At 35.6% G+C, this 18,117-nt stretch overlaps 1 protein-coding gene and 1 long non-coding RNA gene across 4 annotated transcripts in view; one reads left to right on the forward strand and one right to left on the reverse strand.

Moving 5' to 3' along the window:
• The window catches only part of NEGR1 (neuronal growth regulator 1), an 874,525-nt gene extending 863,341 nt beyond the window's left edge, over positions 1-11,184 (forward strand). Inside the window, exon 7 of the mRNA XM_004025980.5 lies at positions 7,334-11,184. Coding sequence (XP_004026029.2) covers positions 7,334-7,458 — 125 coding nt within the window. The 3' untranslated portion in view covers positions 7,459-11,184. The remainder of the gene's footprint in view (positions 1-7,333) is intronic.
• Positions 1-18,117, reverse strand: part of LOC109024774 (uncharacterized) — a 417,600-nt gene that overhangs the window by 84,161 nt on the left and 315,322 nt on the right. For all 3 annotated transcript variants that reach the window (XR_010130710.1, XR_008668512.2, XR_010130711.1), the window contains exon 5: positions 13,037-13,194. This is a non-coding gene — a long non-coding RNA (uncharacterized lncRNA). The remainder of the gene's footprint in view (positions 1-13,036; positions 13,195-18,117) is intronic.

Genomic DNA, 18,117 nt, shown 5'->3' on the forward strand with positions numbered 1-18,117 from the left:
CTAATTGAAAAGAGGACCATGGTATGTTTACCTCTCTGCACTCCAGGAGACATGCACAAGGAAGGTGTGTTTAGTAAACAAACAGACAGAAAATCTCTACATTGGTCCCTACCACATGACAAGTATGCTACTCGGGCATTCTTCAACCCTAAAGTCGAGGGGGAGAAAAAGACTCCAGAGGGTCTACAGTACAGGAGCATGCAATATTCACACAGACAAAGCTCTCTTCCTAGAAATTGCTGTGCCACAGATGTGAGGTGGTACATGAGATGATAGAGCATGTCTGTGCTGTATCTATAACTCAGCACATCTCATCTTAGGATCTGGACCATTTGATTTCACCAGAAATAATGGAAAGGAGTATAATTATGTCACCTGTGTGAGACCTGCTTGATTCTTCCAGATACCATAATCCAAAGTTATATACCAGTGGAAAAGCATATCCCATCTGCTTCTCTTTTTCTCTCCTAATCTCTACCCAGTGTTTAAGTAAAATTAAGTGATACAAAAAAGGGAAGTGTAATCTGAGCCTCCGGATATCCCCTGCAGCTGCTCATGGGGAAAGGGGTGGATATTGCTTCAGAGAGGATTTAATTATCTTTTGAGCAAACTCCTCCCACAGTATGTAATGAAACAGGATCACACTGTCAATTGGATCTAATCAATGGTGTATAATTTCTCAGTAAACGTATGTGTTCTCTATTTTGAGTACACATTAATCACCCTCTTGTGCTTGAAACGTTATTTGGGTGTAAATCATTTGCTTCCCATTAGGTATATGCTTCCTCAGGAAAATGTAAGTTGAGGCCAGTTTTGTCTTACAGAAGCAGAATTAATATAGCTTTAGTAACTCTAACATTGCAACAGAAATCTTAAAAACATGACTCAAAGCTAGTTTAGTTAAAGCTTGAGTAATTTAAGGAAATTTCTAGGGAAGTAATTGGTATTGTACCAAACCTAATATTTCACAGTTACATTTGCTGTTGCCTCAAAATACAAACTGGAGCAATACAAGGGAAAACTGCCAAAACAGAAAATAATATGCAGCAGCTGTGGTAATTGGTAGTGCTAATCATAATTAGAAAAGATATAAGATATATGTTAAAATCCAGAGTGGATCTTCCTGTTGACAACGGGAAGAAGTCTCAAAGGCTTACACTCCACTCAGCTTGGACACTTTTGCTTCATACCTGAGACAGATCCTCTAAAAACAAACTCGTCATTAGGTCAGCCATGAAGCCATTCTCTAAATTTCACTCACCATGCTGTTCTCTTTGGCAAAAGAGAAGAAAAGGAAGAGGTCATATCCTCTGACTTTGAAGAAATTGCAAATCAGAGACTGGCCAATTATCTAGCTATAAATTGCATTAAATAAAAATCCTCCCAAAGTCAAGAAAATATAGAGAATTAATATTTTTGTAAGCAAAAATGAAAGACATCTTTGCAAGACCAGAGAAACATTGATTTAACCAAGTGTAGATTAAGTGAAGTAAAATATGCTTGTTCCATGCAAAGCATCTCAAGTTAAACAGAAAGCTCTGTGGGAACAGGAACCGTTTCTGTTTTGCTCATTGCCTCAGAGTGCCTAGCACATAGCACACACTGAATTTGCTAAAGGAATAAGTGAATGAGGAGTGTTTAGATCATCCTTGAGGGAGTGTTTATGCTTTGTTAAGTGCTGTACTGGGTGGTTTATAGATAACAACACATTTGATCTTTGTAATAACTTTTGAGATACTAGCAATCCTCATTTGCAAATGAAGATACTGAACTCAGCAAAGTTAAGAAACTTGCCTAGGTTAGTCCAGTTAGAAAGGGATGGAATTGGAACTTGAACCAATGTCATCCAGCTCTACAGTCCATATATTATATACAATGTCATATTTAAAGACTAGAATGTCTTAGCTTTACTAAGAACTAGAAAGAATGACAGCCTGTTCTGTTGTTTGTTTTAAATTCTGATCTGCAAACAGGATCAGTCTCCCTTACATACTCTATTTTATTTTCTCTTTTTTTCAATAAAATGGTAAATATAATACAATCTAATACATTGTTAAAGGGCTGCGTATTCTCTCTGTGTTTGTTTTAAATCTTCAACCTTTTGTTTCCTTTATCCTCTTCCTTTCTTTCTTGTTCTCAATTTAAACTTTTCTTCTCTTTTCTTCATTCTTCTCCTCAAAAAAAATTAAGCAGGTAGTAAGAAAGAAATAGAACAATTTCATTACACACTTTGCCTTAAGGGTGAGAAATCACAGGAACAACTATTAAAATAGGATAGTCTATCAAAATGGTCTTGAATTTGACACATGCATATTTAGGAATATTATTTCACATCCAATCCAGTAAACATCAATTGAACACATTTGATATAAGATTCAGATGCACATATAGGGAGGAATGTTCCATAACTTCAAGATGTTTATAGTTATATATCACATATATATATAACTAATTATAAGTTAAGAAGAAAGAAAACATTTCTGAAGTTAGGTATAAGCAGAAGACTAATAATTTTTCTTAGATTGGGGATGGCCTCATGGAAAAACTGGTATTTTTGATGTTTAAGGATGAGCAGGACTTTAATAAGTGCAAAGGGGAATAGGAAGAAGGCCATCTAGGCTTAAGGAGGTTGCATGTGCAAAGGACATGGGGTAATGAAACACTCTATGTGCTCAGAAAATGGCTTGTATGACTAAAGTGAAGAAGCGGTGTGAGTCTGGATAAGTTGACTAGAACCAGATGGCAGAGGTCCCTGAATGCCAGGCTGTAAAGTTTTGGCTTCACTCAATAGACAATGGGGAATACTTGAATCCCAGGCTGTAAAGTTTTGGCTTTACTCAATAGACAATGGGGAATACTTGAAGGTGAGCTAGGATAGGCTTTACTTTTTTTTTTTAGACAGTCTCACTCTTTCACCCAGGCTGGAGTGCAGTGGCGTGATCTCGGCTCACTGCAACCTCCACCTCCTGGGTTCAAGTGATTCTAGTGCCTCAGCTTCCTGAGTAGCTGGGACTACAAGCGTGTGACACCATGCCCGGCTATTTTTTTGTATTTTTAGTAGAGGCGGGGTTTCGCCATGTTGGCCAAGCTATTCTCGAACTCCTGGCCTCAGGTGATCCACCTGCTTCGGCCTCCCAAAGTGCTGGGAGTACAGGCATGAGCCACTGCACCTGAGCAACATAGGCTTTACTCTTGCCTTTCCTAGTACGATCTGTTGTCTACTGAGTAGCCAAGTGATCCTTTAAAAATAATCAAACTCTCCTATGGCCTCTCATGTCACTCAGAATGAAACTAAAGCCCTTGCCATAGCCCAGATACATCTCTGATCACATGACCTATCCTGCCTAATTTTACTTAAGGTAAATAGCAGCATGATATTGAAAGGCAACTAAAAACTTGACAGAGATCCTTCAACAGGTCTGGCCATCCCAGAGGCTCAGCTAGATGTCTTCTAAGTAATTCAGGCTTCTAGCTTGGACCTATGGGTTCATCTATGCTGACTGTCTTTTGTGGCAAGAGTATGATGTTATAAAGTTCAGTACATGCTGTCTTCCTATATTATCCACTTAACGATCTGTCTTCTTGCTCAAAATACTTAAGGGAGGTAGTCTGACCTGTACAGGTCAAAGTATAATGAGCCTGATACTAAAATGAGAAGAAAGATTCAGCAAAATACAAAAGGAAAAGATGATACTCTTTGAAAAAAGATGTCAAGGTATTTTGTCTCCTTATAGGTTTGTAGTAACTGGGGGAAATGGATGTGAAGCACTGACGTTTACTGAACACCTATTAAGTACCAAACTCTATGTTCAGTATCAAAGATAAAAGATATTTATAATATATCTTGGCTTCTAGACATTCTTGACCTAATCAGGTTAAGATGTATAAGTATATTACCAGTTACTAAGTAATACAGGGGAAAGGCGGTAATGCTTAATTTGTCATATGGGATTTTCTGAAGGTTTTTTCCTAAGTAATATTTCAGCCCAGTCTTGAAGCTAATTTCTAATAGCTAACAGCTATTTTCTTAAGATCAAGTAGTTGATTGGAATTTGACCTGCTAAGAAGATCCATTGACCCAAATAATACTGAGACCCTTAACTTGAGTATCATTAGCCCTGTTCTTCAAATAATTCAGTTCAACAGTCATATACACACACACAAACCACACATAATAAATGCCAGTCCGTGGGAATAAGGTTGCATAACAATAGCATCCCCCAACAATGGAATGTTATAACACCATTTTAAAAATGAGATATGTGTGTACTGAAGTATGTATATCATTGTATTTTGTAAAAAATAATTGTATTTGTAACTGTTGCCTAGATTACTTATCTGCCATGACCCCATAGGGAATCCTCCCAAGTTTGTATATTATCTTTAAAGTTCCATATACCCTAATGTTCTGTATTTACCTATTTATTTATATCCCCAACTAGAATAAGCTCTTCCTGAAAGAGAGGATTGGGTTTTATTCATCTTTGCCTATGTGAGGCTTAATTCAACCCCACGAACATAATAGATATTCAGTAGATATTTAAAGAGTACAACTGGTGACATGTAACTTGACATTAGGTATCTGATCTCACATTATGGTGACTAACTTTGCTCTTTGTGTTTTGGTGTACTGATTATTCATGATTACTCCACAGTCTACTGCCTGTAACAATTGCAAGCTAACGATTCGTCCCCCAGTTTCTAGTTTATTTCAGGACTAATATAAATATTATATTCACAAGCAACAAAAAAGTATATAAATTTGTGGCATCAGTGAAAAGACGTATGTTATTTTAATTGTAAAGTAATAAATTTAAAATACGCTATTGGTAATATCTTTGTTAAGTTTAAGACAATAGGAGGCTGAGTGGAAGAAGATACAGCTACATTAGGGAAGGCAGAATTAAGTAATAAAAGGATCATACATATCTTATTAAGTGCTGCATTCCCAGCACTTAGGAGAGTGCTTGGTACCTAGTTCAATTAAAACTTGCTGAATGAATGAATGTACTATATTACTATAGTACATTTTCTAGCCTATAATCATGTGGCTTGCTTCAGAAAAGATTCCATTTTGTAGGACAGAAATACTCATTTTGATTATGTCCCATTCATTTGATTGAATCATTTACTTAGACATTTCTTGAGCATCTACTATATACCACACTTTGCCAGATTTTATGTCTGGAAACACAAAGATGAATAAGAAATGACCTAGAAGAGTTTAAATCTGTTGGAAGAAATGAATATGTAAACAAATATTTGCAGTGCAGTGTGATAGTTACATAACATATAATATATATTTCATGGTCTCATGACACAAAAGAGGTAGTCAGCTCAGTTTGTTGGAGAATGAGAGGGGATCCAGGAAAGATTGCCCAAAAATGCATTTTCAAGGATGGATAAGGAGTTTTGAGGGGCCTTGATAATCTACCCATTTAATGTTACTACTTAATTTCTCATAACAAAAATAATTTACCTTTGCTTTTTATGCTTAGCTTTTAAATTTTATTTCTTATTTATGAAACCATTTATATGCTTTACATATTATTGGTCCTTTACCATTATACAAGTTTTATTACACTCGACATTCTTGAAAAACAACTCTAGCATAACTACTATTGAGAAGGTCATATATTGAATAAAGATTCATTTGTATTTTTAAAATACTTTTCTAGGTCTAGAAAAAGGGACAATGAGGAGTTCCATAGCTTTAAATTAGACTTCGTATATATCAGAAATTGAAAAGCTCTCTGTTCAACAATAGGCTTACTTTCTTTGTCTTTTTATTTTTTAAAAAACTCATTTGTAATTATATACATGCATTAAATAGTTAATTTTGCTCTTTGTTTATTAAAAAATAGTAGTCTCAGCGTTCAAATCCCACTCACCTGGAATCAATAATTGCATTGTCAAGGAAACTTCCCACCGCAGGGACCAATGTATCTTTCATCCCCTTTAATTTCTTGGAAGTGTAAACAACACAATTTATTCTTCTTGTTACGTAGCAATATAGTCATTTGTGAACATTTCATTAAAACTATCTGCTGCTAATTCAGACTCAGTGTGACTAAACCTGCTCCTGGATTTGAGTTATAAATTTAGAAATGAGGTAGTCGATTTCTTTACTACATTATTCAATTTCTACTACGAAATAGTGCTTGAAATCCAGGTTTCATTAAGAAAAGGTGGTTAAAATATATTGGCAGGTTTTTTGTTATTACAATTATTATTATTATTATGGTAAATGAGAATCAGTCTCAAACAAGTCCAAGCACGGCTGTAACATTTAATTTCTGCAACACAATATAATTCACTACAACTAGGCAACTGTCCGTTCATAAACAAAGTGAAACCCATTCCGAACACTCCAATAATATCCCAAACTTGGTGAATTTTCAGGTATTCAGTGAAAATTCAACATGACTGTTAGCCAAGTACCATGTGAACTTCCCCATATATAAGACTGTAATATTTCTGATGTATAAATGTAGTCATACATTCAACTCTCCAAATTCTTCAAAATGTCTTTCAATATAAAAACCTAGTCCCTTTTTCATTACAGTAGAGGTCATTTTACCTGTCTAGAGGTCTACTTTCAATTCCCTCCACTTCAGGCCTCAAACTTCATGGTCCAGCAAGACTAAATCTACCTTTATATTCTATATGACACACCTTGCTCTGTCCTTTTATTATGCCTTCCAATATGTTATTTCTTCTACCCACATGATAGTCTCCTTTAGTAAAACTGTATTTGAAATCTCCCTTGCCCAGGCAGATTTAAAAGCACAATTTGTCTGTGTTACTGGGTATGCACATGCAACTCTAATATTCTGTATTATAATTGTTTGAAGATCTTTTCTCACCAAAAAAAGGCCTTGGAAGGGACAATATTCTTGTTTTCCTAGCATTTAATACAGTATTTAGCTAATAAAACACAGCTATATATACGCATGAATGACTATCTGTCCACTAATACAAATATTTACAGTACATATAAGAGGAATAATAATGTTAGTAGCTTTTGAGTACTTAGCATGTGTTTAGTTGATGTAATATGCTGTATGTGCTTCATCTCCAATTCTCACCACAGCCCTGTGAGGTGGATTCTATTATTTCTATTATTTTCATTTTGCCCTTGAGAAAACTGAAGCTCTGAGAAGTTAGCCACATAGCCCACACATTGTCATATAGCAGAATCAGATATGAATTTCAGTCTGTCTGACTCCAATGTCAGTGCTTTCCCTGATGCACCTGGCTACCTTTTGATTATTGTCAAGATCCTGGAAGACACAAATTAGATTTTGATTTAATCTTTTCCATTTCTTTCCAGCTCCAAGTACAGCCCAGTATGGAATTACCGGGAGCGCTGATGTTCTTTTCTCCTGCTGGTACCTTGTGTTGACACTGTCCTCTTTCACCAGCATATTCTACCTGAAGAATGCCATTCTACAATAAATTCAAAGACCCATAAAAGGCTTTTAAGGATTCTCTGAAAGTGCTGATGGCTGGATCCAATCTGGTACAGTTTGTTAAAAGCAGCGTGGGATATAATCAGCAGTGCTTACATGGGGATGATCGCCTTCTGTAGAATTGCTCATTATGTAAATACTTTAATTCTACTCTTTTTTGATTAGCTACATTACCTTGTGAAGCAGTACACATTGTCCTTTTTTTAAGACGTGAAAGCTCTGAAATTACTTTTAGAGGATATTAATTGTGATTTCATGTTTGTAATCTACAACTTTTCAAAAGCATTCAGTCATGGTCTGCTAGGTTGCAGGCTGTAGTTTACAAAAACGAATATTGCAGTGAATATGTGATTCTTTAAGGCTGCAATACAAGCATTCAGTTCCCTGTTTCAATAAGAGTCAATCCACATTTACAAAGATGCATTTTTTCTTTTTTGATAAAAAAGCAAATAATATTGCCTTCAGATTATTTCTTCAAAATATAACACATATCTAGATTTTTCTGCTCGCATGATATTCAGGTTTCAGGAATGAGCCTTGTAATATAACTGGCTGTGCAGCTCTGCAGCTCTGCTTCTCTTTCCTGTAAGTTCAGCATGGGTGTGCCTTCATAAAATAATATTTTTCTCTTTGTCTCCAACTAATATAAAATGTTTTGCTAAATCTTACAATTTGAAAGTAAAAATAAACCAGAGTGATCAAGTTAAACCATACACTATCTCTAAGTAATGAAGGAGCTATTGGACTGTAAAAATCTCTTCCTGCACTGACAGTGGGGTTTGAGGATTTTGCCCCACACTAACTCAGTTCTTGTGATGAGAGACAATTTAATAACAGTATAGTAAATATACCATATGATTTCTTTAGTTGTAGCTAAATGTTAGATCCACCGTGGGAAATCATTCCCTTTAAAATGACAGCACAGTCCGCTCAAAGGATTGCCTAGCAATACAGCATCTTTTCCTTTCACTAGTCCAAGCCAAAAATTTTAAGATGATTTGTCAGAAAGGGCACAAAGTCCTATCACCTAATATTACAAGAGTTGGTAAGCGCTCATCATTAATTTTATTTTGTGGCAGCTAAGTTAGTATGACAGAGGCAGTGCTCCTGTGGACAGGAGCATTTTGCATATTTTCCATCTGAAAGTATCACTCAGTTGATAGTCTGGAATGCATGTTATATATTTTAAAACTTCCAAAATATATTATAACAAACATTCTATATCGGTATGTAGCAGACCAATCTCTAAAATAGCTAATTCTTCAATAAAATCCTTCTATATAGCCATTTCAGCTCAAACAAGTAAAACCAAAAAAGACCATCCTTTATTTTTTCTTACATGATATATGTAAGATGTGATCAAATAAAGACAAAACACCAGTGATGAGAATATCTTAAGATAACTAGTTATCAAATTATTGTGAATGTTAAATTATTTCTACTATAAAGAAGCAAAACTACATTTTTGAAGGAAAATGCTGTTACTCTAAACATTAATTTACAGGAATAGTTTGATGGTTTCACTCTTTACTAAAGAAAGACCATCACCTTGAAAGCCATTTTACAAGTTTGATGAAGTTACCAATTTCAGTACACCTAAATTTCTACAAATAGTCCCCTTTTACAAGTTGTAACAACAAAGACCCTATAATAAAATTAGATACAAGAAATTTTGCAGTGGTTATACATATTTGAGATATCTAGTATGTTGCCCTAGCAGGGATGGCTTGAAAACTGTGATTTTTTTTTTCTTCAAGTAAAACTTAGTCCCAAAGTACACCATAAATCAATTTTAATTAGAAAAATGAATCTTAAATGAGGGGACATAAGTATACTCTTTCCACAAAATGGCAATAATAAGGCATAAAGCTAGTAAATCTACTAACTGTAATAAATGTATGACATTATTTTGATTGATACATTAAAAAAGAGTTTTTAGAACAAATATGGCATTTAACTTTATTTGCTTTTAAAAAATATTCTTTGTGGAATTGGTGAATAAACTATAAAATATTATTTTGTATTGCAGCTTTAAAGTGGCACACTCCATAATAATCTACTTACTAGAAATAGTGGTGCTACCACAAAAAATGTTAACCATCAGTACCATTGTTTGGGAGAAAGAAACAGATCAAGAATGCATATTATTCAGTGACCGCTTTCCTAGAGTTAAAATACCTCCTCTTTGTAAGGTTTGTAGGTAAATTGAGGTATAAACTATGGATGAACCAAATAATTAGTTCAAAGTGTTGTCATGATTCCGAATTTGTGGAGTCTGGTGTTTTTACCATAGAATGTGACAGAAGTACAGTCATAGCTCAGTAGCTATATGTATTTGCCTTTATGTTAGAAGAGACTTTCTTGAGTGACATTTTTAAATAGAGGAGGTATTCACTATGTTTTTCTGTATCACAGCAGTATTCCTAGTCCTTAGGCCCTCGGACAGAGTGAAATCATGAGTATTTATGAGTTCAATATTGTCAAATAAGGCTACAGTATTTGCTTTTTTGTGTGAATGTATTGCATATAATGTTCAAGTAGCTGATTTTACATTTATGGACATATAAAATGTCTGATTACCCCATTTATCAGTCCTGACTGTACAAGATTGTTGCAATTTCAGAATAGCAGTTTTATAAATTGATTTATCTTTTAATCTATAACAATTTTTGTTAGCTGTTCATTTCAGGATTATATTTTCTACAAGTTCCACTTGTGGGACTCCTTTTGTTGCCCCTATTTTTTTTAAAGAAGGAAGAAAGAAAAATAAGTAGCAGTTTAAAAATGAGAATGGAGAGAAAAGAAAAAGAATGAAAAGGAAAGGCAGTAAAGAGGGAAAAAAAAGGAAGGATGGAAGGAATGAAGGAAGGAAGGGAGGAAGGGGATAAGGTAGGAAGAAAGAAAGGATGACAGGGAAGGAAGAATCAGAGTATTAGGGTAGTTAACTTACACATTTGCATTCTTAGTTTAACTGCAAGTGGTGTAACTGTGTTTTACAATGATCGCATTTGAAACATAAGTCCTATTATACCATTAAGTTCCTATTATGCAGCAATTATATAACAAAAAGTACTGCCCAAGTTATAGTAATGTGGGTGTTTTTGAGACACTAAAAGATTTGAGAGGGAGAATTTCAAACTTAAAGCCACTTTTGGGGGGTTTATAACTTAACTGAAAAATTAATGCTTCATCATAACATTTAAGCTATATCTAGAAAGTAGACTGGAGAACTGAGAAAATTACCCAGGTAATTCAGGGCAAAAAAAAAAAAAAATATATATATATATATATATATAAATACCCCTACATTTGAAGTCAGAAAACTCTGAAAAACTGAATTATCAAAGTCAATCATCTATAATGATCAAATTTACTGAACAATTGTTAATTTATCCATTGTGCTTAGCTTTGTGACACAGCCAAAAGTTACCTATTTAATCTTTTCAATAAAAATTGTTTTTTGAAATCCAGAAATGATTTAAAAAGAGGTCAGGTTTTTAACTATTTATTGAAGTATGTGGATGTACAGTATTTCAATAGATATGAATATGAATAAATGGTATGCCTTAAGATTCTTTGAATATGTATTTACTTTAAAGACTGGAAAAAGCTCTTCCTGTCTTTTAGTAAAACATCCATATTTCATAACCTGATGTAAAATATGTTGTACTGTTTCCAATAGGTGAATATAAACTCAGTTTATCAATTAAAATATGTATTTGACTCATTTTAAAACTCTATTAGCTTAAGAGAAAGAAGGAAGAAATAATAATTTGAAGATATTTCTGCTATTCTCTTTATTTCCTGTATTACACTCATCTTTCTGCTTACTCTAAAGCAGTACAGGGTAAAAATTTTAGATGCTACAGTTTCAAATGATTCCACACTATATTCTTTCTTGCTGTTGCTGATTCCTAAAAGGTTTGATGAGCTGAACTACATCTAAACTAAAAATAAATTTTCTGGAAACATTTTATTATTAATTATTTAGAACCTTTACCTGGTAAAATACAGCAGAGTTAGCAACACAGACTAAATATCCTGTTGATAAAATCCTGATGATCTTACAGGCTAAACAACTGAAAACTCAAATGCTTGTAAGAGCTAGGCAGAGTGTAATTTCTTAACAGCTGGGTATAAAACAACGGGCACCTGAAGGTATTCAGATACAATTTCCTTAAAATTACCTTGGTTTCCAAGCAAAACACGTTATTTGGCTGAGAACCTTTACTTTGCAAATACCAAACCATAATATACAAATGAGATCTCAAGCCAAATGAATTTTTTAAGCCCTCTTTCCCATATCTGTTCATCTATGATAGTCAACTGAATAAATGAGAACAATGTGATAGATAAAACAACAAAGCATAAAAAAGATTCATGCTTGGTTTTATAAGCTATTTTGAAATATAGGTATCATTGCTATTCTGAGAAACCCATATACACCAAAGCCCTCCCTCCACAAAAAAACTGGAAATGTTCTAATAAATGTCTGATTTCCCCCACAGCTTCATTATTTCTTCCCTTTCAACATCTATCTTATCTATCTTGAATAAATTACATCACAGAAACAGAAACATCAAGTATCAGACACGGAAAACCAGCACATAAAACAGAGCTAGTTTCCCTCTCAAAAGAATAGGGCAAAACATAGACTTCAAAATCATATCTAGGTATACAGAAAATAATTATTCACTTTAACCTGACAGTAAGAAATGTAAGTAAGAATTTGTAGAGATAATTTTCCAAGGTAATTCATTCAAGTTAGTGGAATTTGATCCAAACACCCATCAATGTACTCCCTCTGAACTTTCCAAGAAGCATACACCTTCACATTTACATTCACTGTTTTTCTAGTAATTCCAAACTTACTAAAAAGTATTTCAGAATTGATATCACTGGTGGAAAGAGAGCAATTTAGCAAACAAATAAATGCTTTCCAGTATTCCTAGAGAGAAGGAAAAGAGGAATACGTTTCATTCTTCTCCCTAGAAGCTCTACCCACAGTCATCCTAAAGCTAGACCAATCTCTCCCAGGGCTTTCCTTCAGTCTAAGAAACATGCTTCACTTCAGAGACAATTGTGGCAACTATAGTTTTCCCCAAAGGGTCACAACTACCTCTCCCTTGCATTTTACAATGGAGCACTTTTGCAAGTGTTGCTATTATGGCTTTCTCAACACTTTCAAATACTTAAAGGAGAAAATATTATTATTGTCATGTATTGATGGTGAAAACGAGATTCAGAAATTTTGAGTCACTTGCTGAAGATTATACTTCAACTAAGTGGCAGATCTGAGCCAAATATGCAATGAAAAATGTTCCCAATTTGTTTCCAGTCCCAGACTACCTAGGAAAAAGAAAAGCATATAATCATGTTGCTAGCTTCATAGACAACTATTTGTATATTTTTATTTATATATTTATATAAATATAAGCATATTTTAAATATAAATATAGATATTTATGACATCCTTGTATTTTCCAATACCTGCAGAGGGTATGAGATTTAAAGGCTAATCAGATTGTACATGTCATCTAAAACTTTGGAAATGTGAAACTCACAGTGCAGTTGCCTTTGGACGCACAGCCTTGGGTTGTATGAGACTGGTCACACCAAGTGGAGAATCTTGTCATAATCACATGTATCTTCTTTTTGTATAGAATTTTGCAAAAAAATGTGTCAAGTTTGGGATAATCCACTAAGACTATTCCTCAGACATCTGCAATCAACAGAATTTTGGGGGAAATGGAGATCAGAATACATACACACTTTTAAAAAAATTCACAATAGAATACTGATTTTAATCTGAGTGATGTTGTTTGAGGCCATTTATATTGAAATACTAACATGAACATCTGTTTGTGCTGGGACAGTAGAACAAGAGAAAGATTCTAATTCTAGAAATTAAATGATATGCAACCTAAGAAATACATTTGTACTTTGTTTTCAAAATATGAATATAATACAAATCCTATGGATATCACCACTTAGTTTGAAAAACATAAAAAGTGTGATTTTCATACACTTATGAAATGAATAAATTAATTCATTAATGAAGGACCTGATAAGATATTACAACCAGATAAAAGGATAATTTAAAGAACATACACATTTATAGATCAAAAACCTTGAAATTAATGTACTAATAGAGGCAAAACTGGCTTCCAGAGTGAGGAGGAGAATTCAATTGAATCTTTACCCCTCAGAATTTATTTCCATATCTGTAGATGAGAAATATTTTGCCTTAGTATTATTTATTTACAACTTGAAAAAGAGTTCAAATATAATGAAAAATACAGAGGCTCCAAAAGAATCAGAATCAGGTAACCTGTAAAAGTGTGTTCCAAGTAATTAGTGGTTTTTCATTTCAGCAAAAATTCTTCTCTGCAATGAAGAGACATAATTTTTTTTTTCTTTTTTAGACAGAGTTTTGCTCGGTTGCCCTGGATGGAGTGCAGTGGTGTGATCTTGGCTCACTGCAACCTCCGCCTCCTGGGTTCAAGCGATTCTCCTGCATCAGCCTCCCCAGTAGCTGGGATTACGGGCATGTGCCACCACACCTGGCTAAGTTTTGTATTTTTAGTAGAGGTGGGGTTTCACCATGTTGGCCAGGCTGGTCTAGAACTCCTGACCTCAAGTGATCCACCTCCCTCGGCCTCCTAAAGTGCTGGGATTACAGGCGTGAGCCACCGCTCCCAGACGAGATGTAAAATTGTTAAAGCCATTGAATTAAATTCATTGCTAACATTTTCAGCTTTGATAATGTAATTCCTACTTTAATGACTCAAAAAAAAAAAACCCAAGTAACCTATCTATCTAATAATCTATGTTTTAATTACTCCTTTTCTTCCTTATCTCACAAACCATAATCCAATAGTCTGGGACATGTGAAAGAGAAAGTAAACAGTCACAAGAACTACCTTGCTTCGAGAATCCACCTTGTTGAAAAAATAATATATTTTGGGCACTTGTTAAAAAGAATTAACAGAAAAAGTCTTTTTTTTTTTTGTCACAGGGGCATTTAATTCATGGTATAACAGGAACTTTATATCAAAAACAGTAAGAAAAATGAAGTAACAGTTGAGATAGCAATATTTCATCAACCAAATACTATGATAATGATAAAAACATTGCAAGAAGCTATAGCCAGAACTGAGTGTTCTGCTCCTACTTAGTGCTAATGAGCCCAGTCCTAGCACACATCTTGGTTTGGTAGAAACTACAGGAGGTAGCACGGTTCATTACACCTTCAAAACTTTAAAATGTTAAAGAGGGTGGTTTCCCTCCTTCATTTCAAATGGATTGCTAAAAGCACTGGGCTATTCCTTGGTGGAAATTTGAATTTGCCAGTTTCTTCATTAATTTTGACTTTTTACATTCAAAAAAGAGTTAACTTTACACTAAGTCACAGCAGACTTAGACCTCCCGCAGTTCTGAATTGTGCTTAAACAAGTATTCAAGCACATGGGATTTCTCAAGAAAATTTGGGGACCATATCTTAGAAAAAAAAACTTACAAAATATTCGTTGAAGACTATAATATGCTAAAGCTAAGGAACAAAATTCTCGATTGTTCTAAAAATACCTAGTAAGAGCCACAGAACTCTTCCATAGTTTTCTAAGAAGTTTCATAAGTGTGGATTGTGGTTGCCCTGAAACTTGACATCTCCCTACCAAGTACTTGACAAGTGACCTGGCAAAAATGTGTTCAATAGCTCATTTTTGACATACTCCTTAAGAAATCATTGCCAGAGATTTGAAACTGCTTCAAGCTGATGTCTTTTTCAAAACAAAACACATACTCACACACAAATACAAAATCGCATTGCTATCAGTGATCTGGAAAATAAGCTTGCAAGCTGGCCATGTGGTGTTCTGAATAATTTTTTTAAAGTAGAAGAAGAAATGACAACAGTGCAACCAACAGTTTCTGTTTAAGTTTTATTTGCTAAGACGTTAGCATAAGGAACATCTTGTGATTTAATTAATCAGAAGATGGCACCTGCTTTAAATACTGACATGGAGAAAAGCAGATTTTTTAAAAAATTTGGAATAAATTAATTTCTTGTAATACATTTTTCTTGTTGATAAACAACTAAATTATGCTTTGAAATGTCTTACTGTCTAATAACTTTAAATGTTGACAAGGAGAAAGACTGGGTTTTTTTTTTACATTTGAATAAGCAATTTTTTTCTGGAAACATATATATTTCTAATTTATAGATAAACTAGTATGTGTGTTCAGAATTCCTGTTCTCTCATTATTCAGGTTTCAAAATGTACTAACAAAGCTTTTATGGTTTTATAATAGACAATTAGATATCTTTCATCAGGTAACATAAGAACTTGTATAGTGGTATATTAGTCAGTTTTCACACTGCTGATAAAGATATACCTGAGACAGGGCAATACGCAAAAGAAAGAGGTTTTTTTGGACCTACAGTTCCATGTGGCTGGGGAAGCCTCACAATCACAGTGGAAGGTGAAAGGCACGTCTCATATGGCAGCAGACAAGAGAAAAGAGCTTGTGCAGATAAACTCCCCCTTATAAAACCATCAGATCTCATGAGACCCATTCACTATCACAAGAACAGCATGGGAAAGACCTGCTCCCATGATTCAATTACCTCCCACCAAGTCCCTCCCACAATCTGTGGAAATTCCAAATGAGACTTGGGTGGGGACACAGCCAAACCATATCATTTCCACCCCTGGTCCCTCCCAAATCTCATGTCCTCACATTTCAAAACCAATCATGCTTTCCCAACAGTCCCTCAAAGTCTTAACTCATTTCAGCACTATCTCAAAAGTCCACAGTCTAAAGTCTCATCTGAGACAAGGCAAGTCTCTTCCGCCTATGAGCAGCCGGTAAAATCAAAAGCAAGTTAGTTACTTCCTAGATGCAATGGAAGTACAGGCAATGGGTAAACATAGCCATTCCAAGTGGAAGAAATTGGCCAGAACAAAGGGGCTACAGGGGCGGTCAAGTCTTAAAGCTCCAAAATGATCTCCTTTGATTCCATTTCTCACATCCAGGTCATGCTGATGCAAGAGGTGGGCTCCCATGGCCTTAGGCAGCTCCGCCTCTGCAGCTTTGCAGGGTATAGCCCTCCTCCTGGCTGCTTTCACCAGCTGGCATTGAGTGTCTGTGCCTTTTCCAGGTGCACGGTGCAAGCTGTTGGTGGATCTATGATTCTGGGATCTGGAAGACAGTGGCCCACTTCTCACAGCTCCACTACGTGGTGTCCCAGTAGGGACTCTGTGTGGGGCTCCACTCCACATTTTCCTTCTGCACTGCCCTAGCAGAGGTTCTCCATGAGGAGAACTTCATTCTGGGCATCCAGGCATTTCTATACATCCTCTGAAATTTAGGTGGTGGTTTCCAAGCCTCAATTTTTGACTTCCATGCACCCACAGGCTCGACACCATGTGGAAGCTGCCAAGGCTTGGGGCTTCCACTGTCGGAAGCAACAGCCCAAGCTGTACCTTGGCTTCTTTTAAATCATCCTGGGAGCAACTGGGAGGCAGAGCACCAAGTTCCTAGACTGCACATAGCAGAGGGACCCTGGGCTAGGCCCACAAAACCATTTTTTTCCTCCAAAACCTAGGGGCCTGTGATGGCAGGGGCTGCTGCAAAGGTCTCTGACGTGCCCTGGAGACATATTCCCCACTGTCTTGGTGACATTCAGCTCCTCATTACTTATGCAATTTTCTGCAGCCAGCTTGAATTTCTCCTCAGAAAATGGGATTTTCTTTTCTATCACATTTTCGGTCTGTAAATTTTTCAAACTTTTATACTGTTTCCCTTTTAAAACTGAATGCCAGCCAGGTGCACTAGCTCATGCTTGTAATCTCAGCACGTTGGGAGTCTGAGACAGGCAGATCACCTGAGGTCAGGAATTTGAGACCAACCTGGCCAACATGATAAAACCCCATCTCTACTAAAAATATGAAAATTAGTGAGGCATGGTGGCACATGCCTGTAATCTCAACTGCTTGGGAGGCTGAGGCAGAAGAATTGCTTGAACCCAGGAGGCAGAGGTTGCAGTGAGCTGAGATCATGCCACTGCACTCCTGCCTGGGTGACAAAGTGAGACTCTGTCTCAAAAACAAAACAAAACAAAACAGAACACTGAATGCCTTTAACAACACCCAAGTCACCTGTTGAATGCTTTGCTGCTTAGAAATTTCTTCCTCCAAATATCCTAAATCACCTCTCTCAACTTCAAAGTTCTACACATCTCTAGGGCAAGGGCAAAATACTACCCATCTCTTTGCTAAAACATAACAAGAGTCACCTTTGCTCCAGTTCCCAACAAGTTATTCATTTCCATCTGAGACCACCTCAGCCTGGATTTTATTGTCCATATCATTATCAGCATTTTGGTCAAAACCATTCAACAAGTCTCTAGGAAGTTCCAAACTTTCCCACATTTTCCTGTCTTCTTCTGAGCCCTCCAAACTATTCCAACCCCTGCCTGTTACCCAGTTCCAAAGTCACTTCCACATTTTCAGGTATCTTTTCAGCAGCACTCCACTCCTGATACTAATTTACTATATTAGTCAGTTTTCACACTGCTGATAAAGACATACCTGAGGCTGGGCAATTTACAAAAGAAAGAGGTTTATCAGACTTACAGTTC

The sequence above is a fragment of the Gorilla gorilla genome, chromosome 1, assembly GCF_029281585.2.
Source record: "Gorilla gorilla gorilla isolate KB3781 chromosome 1, NHGRI_mGorGor1-v2.1_pri, whole genome shotgun sequence".
NCBI lineage: Eukaryota > Metazoa > Chordata > Mammalia > Primates > Hominidae > Gorilla > Gorilla gorilla.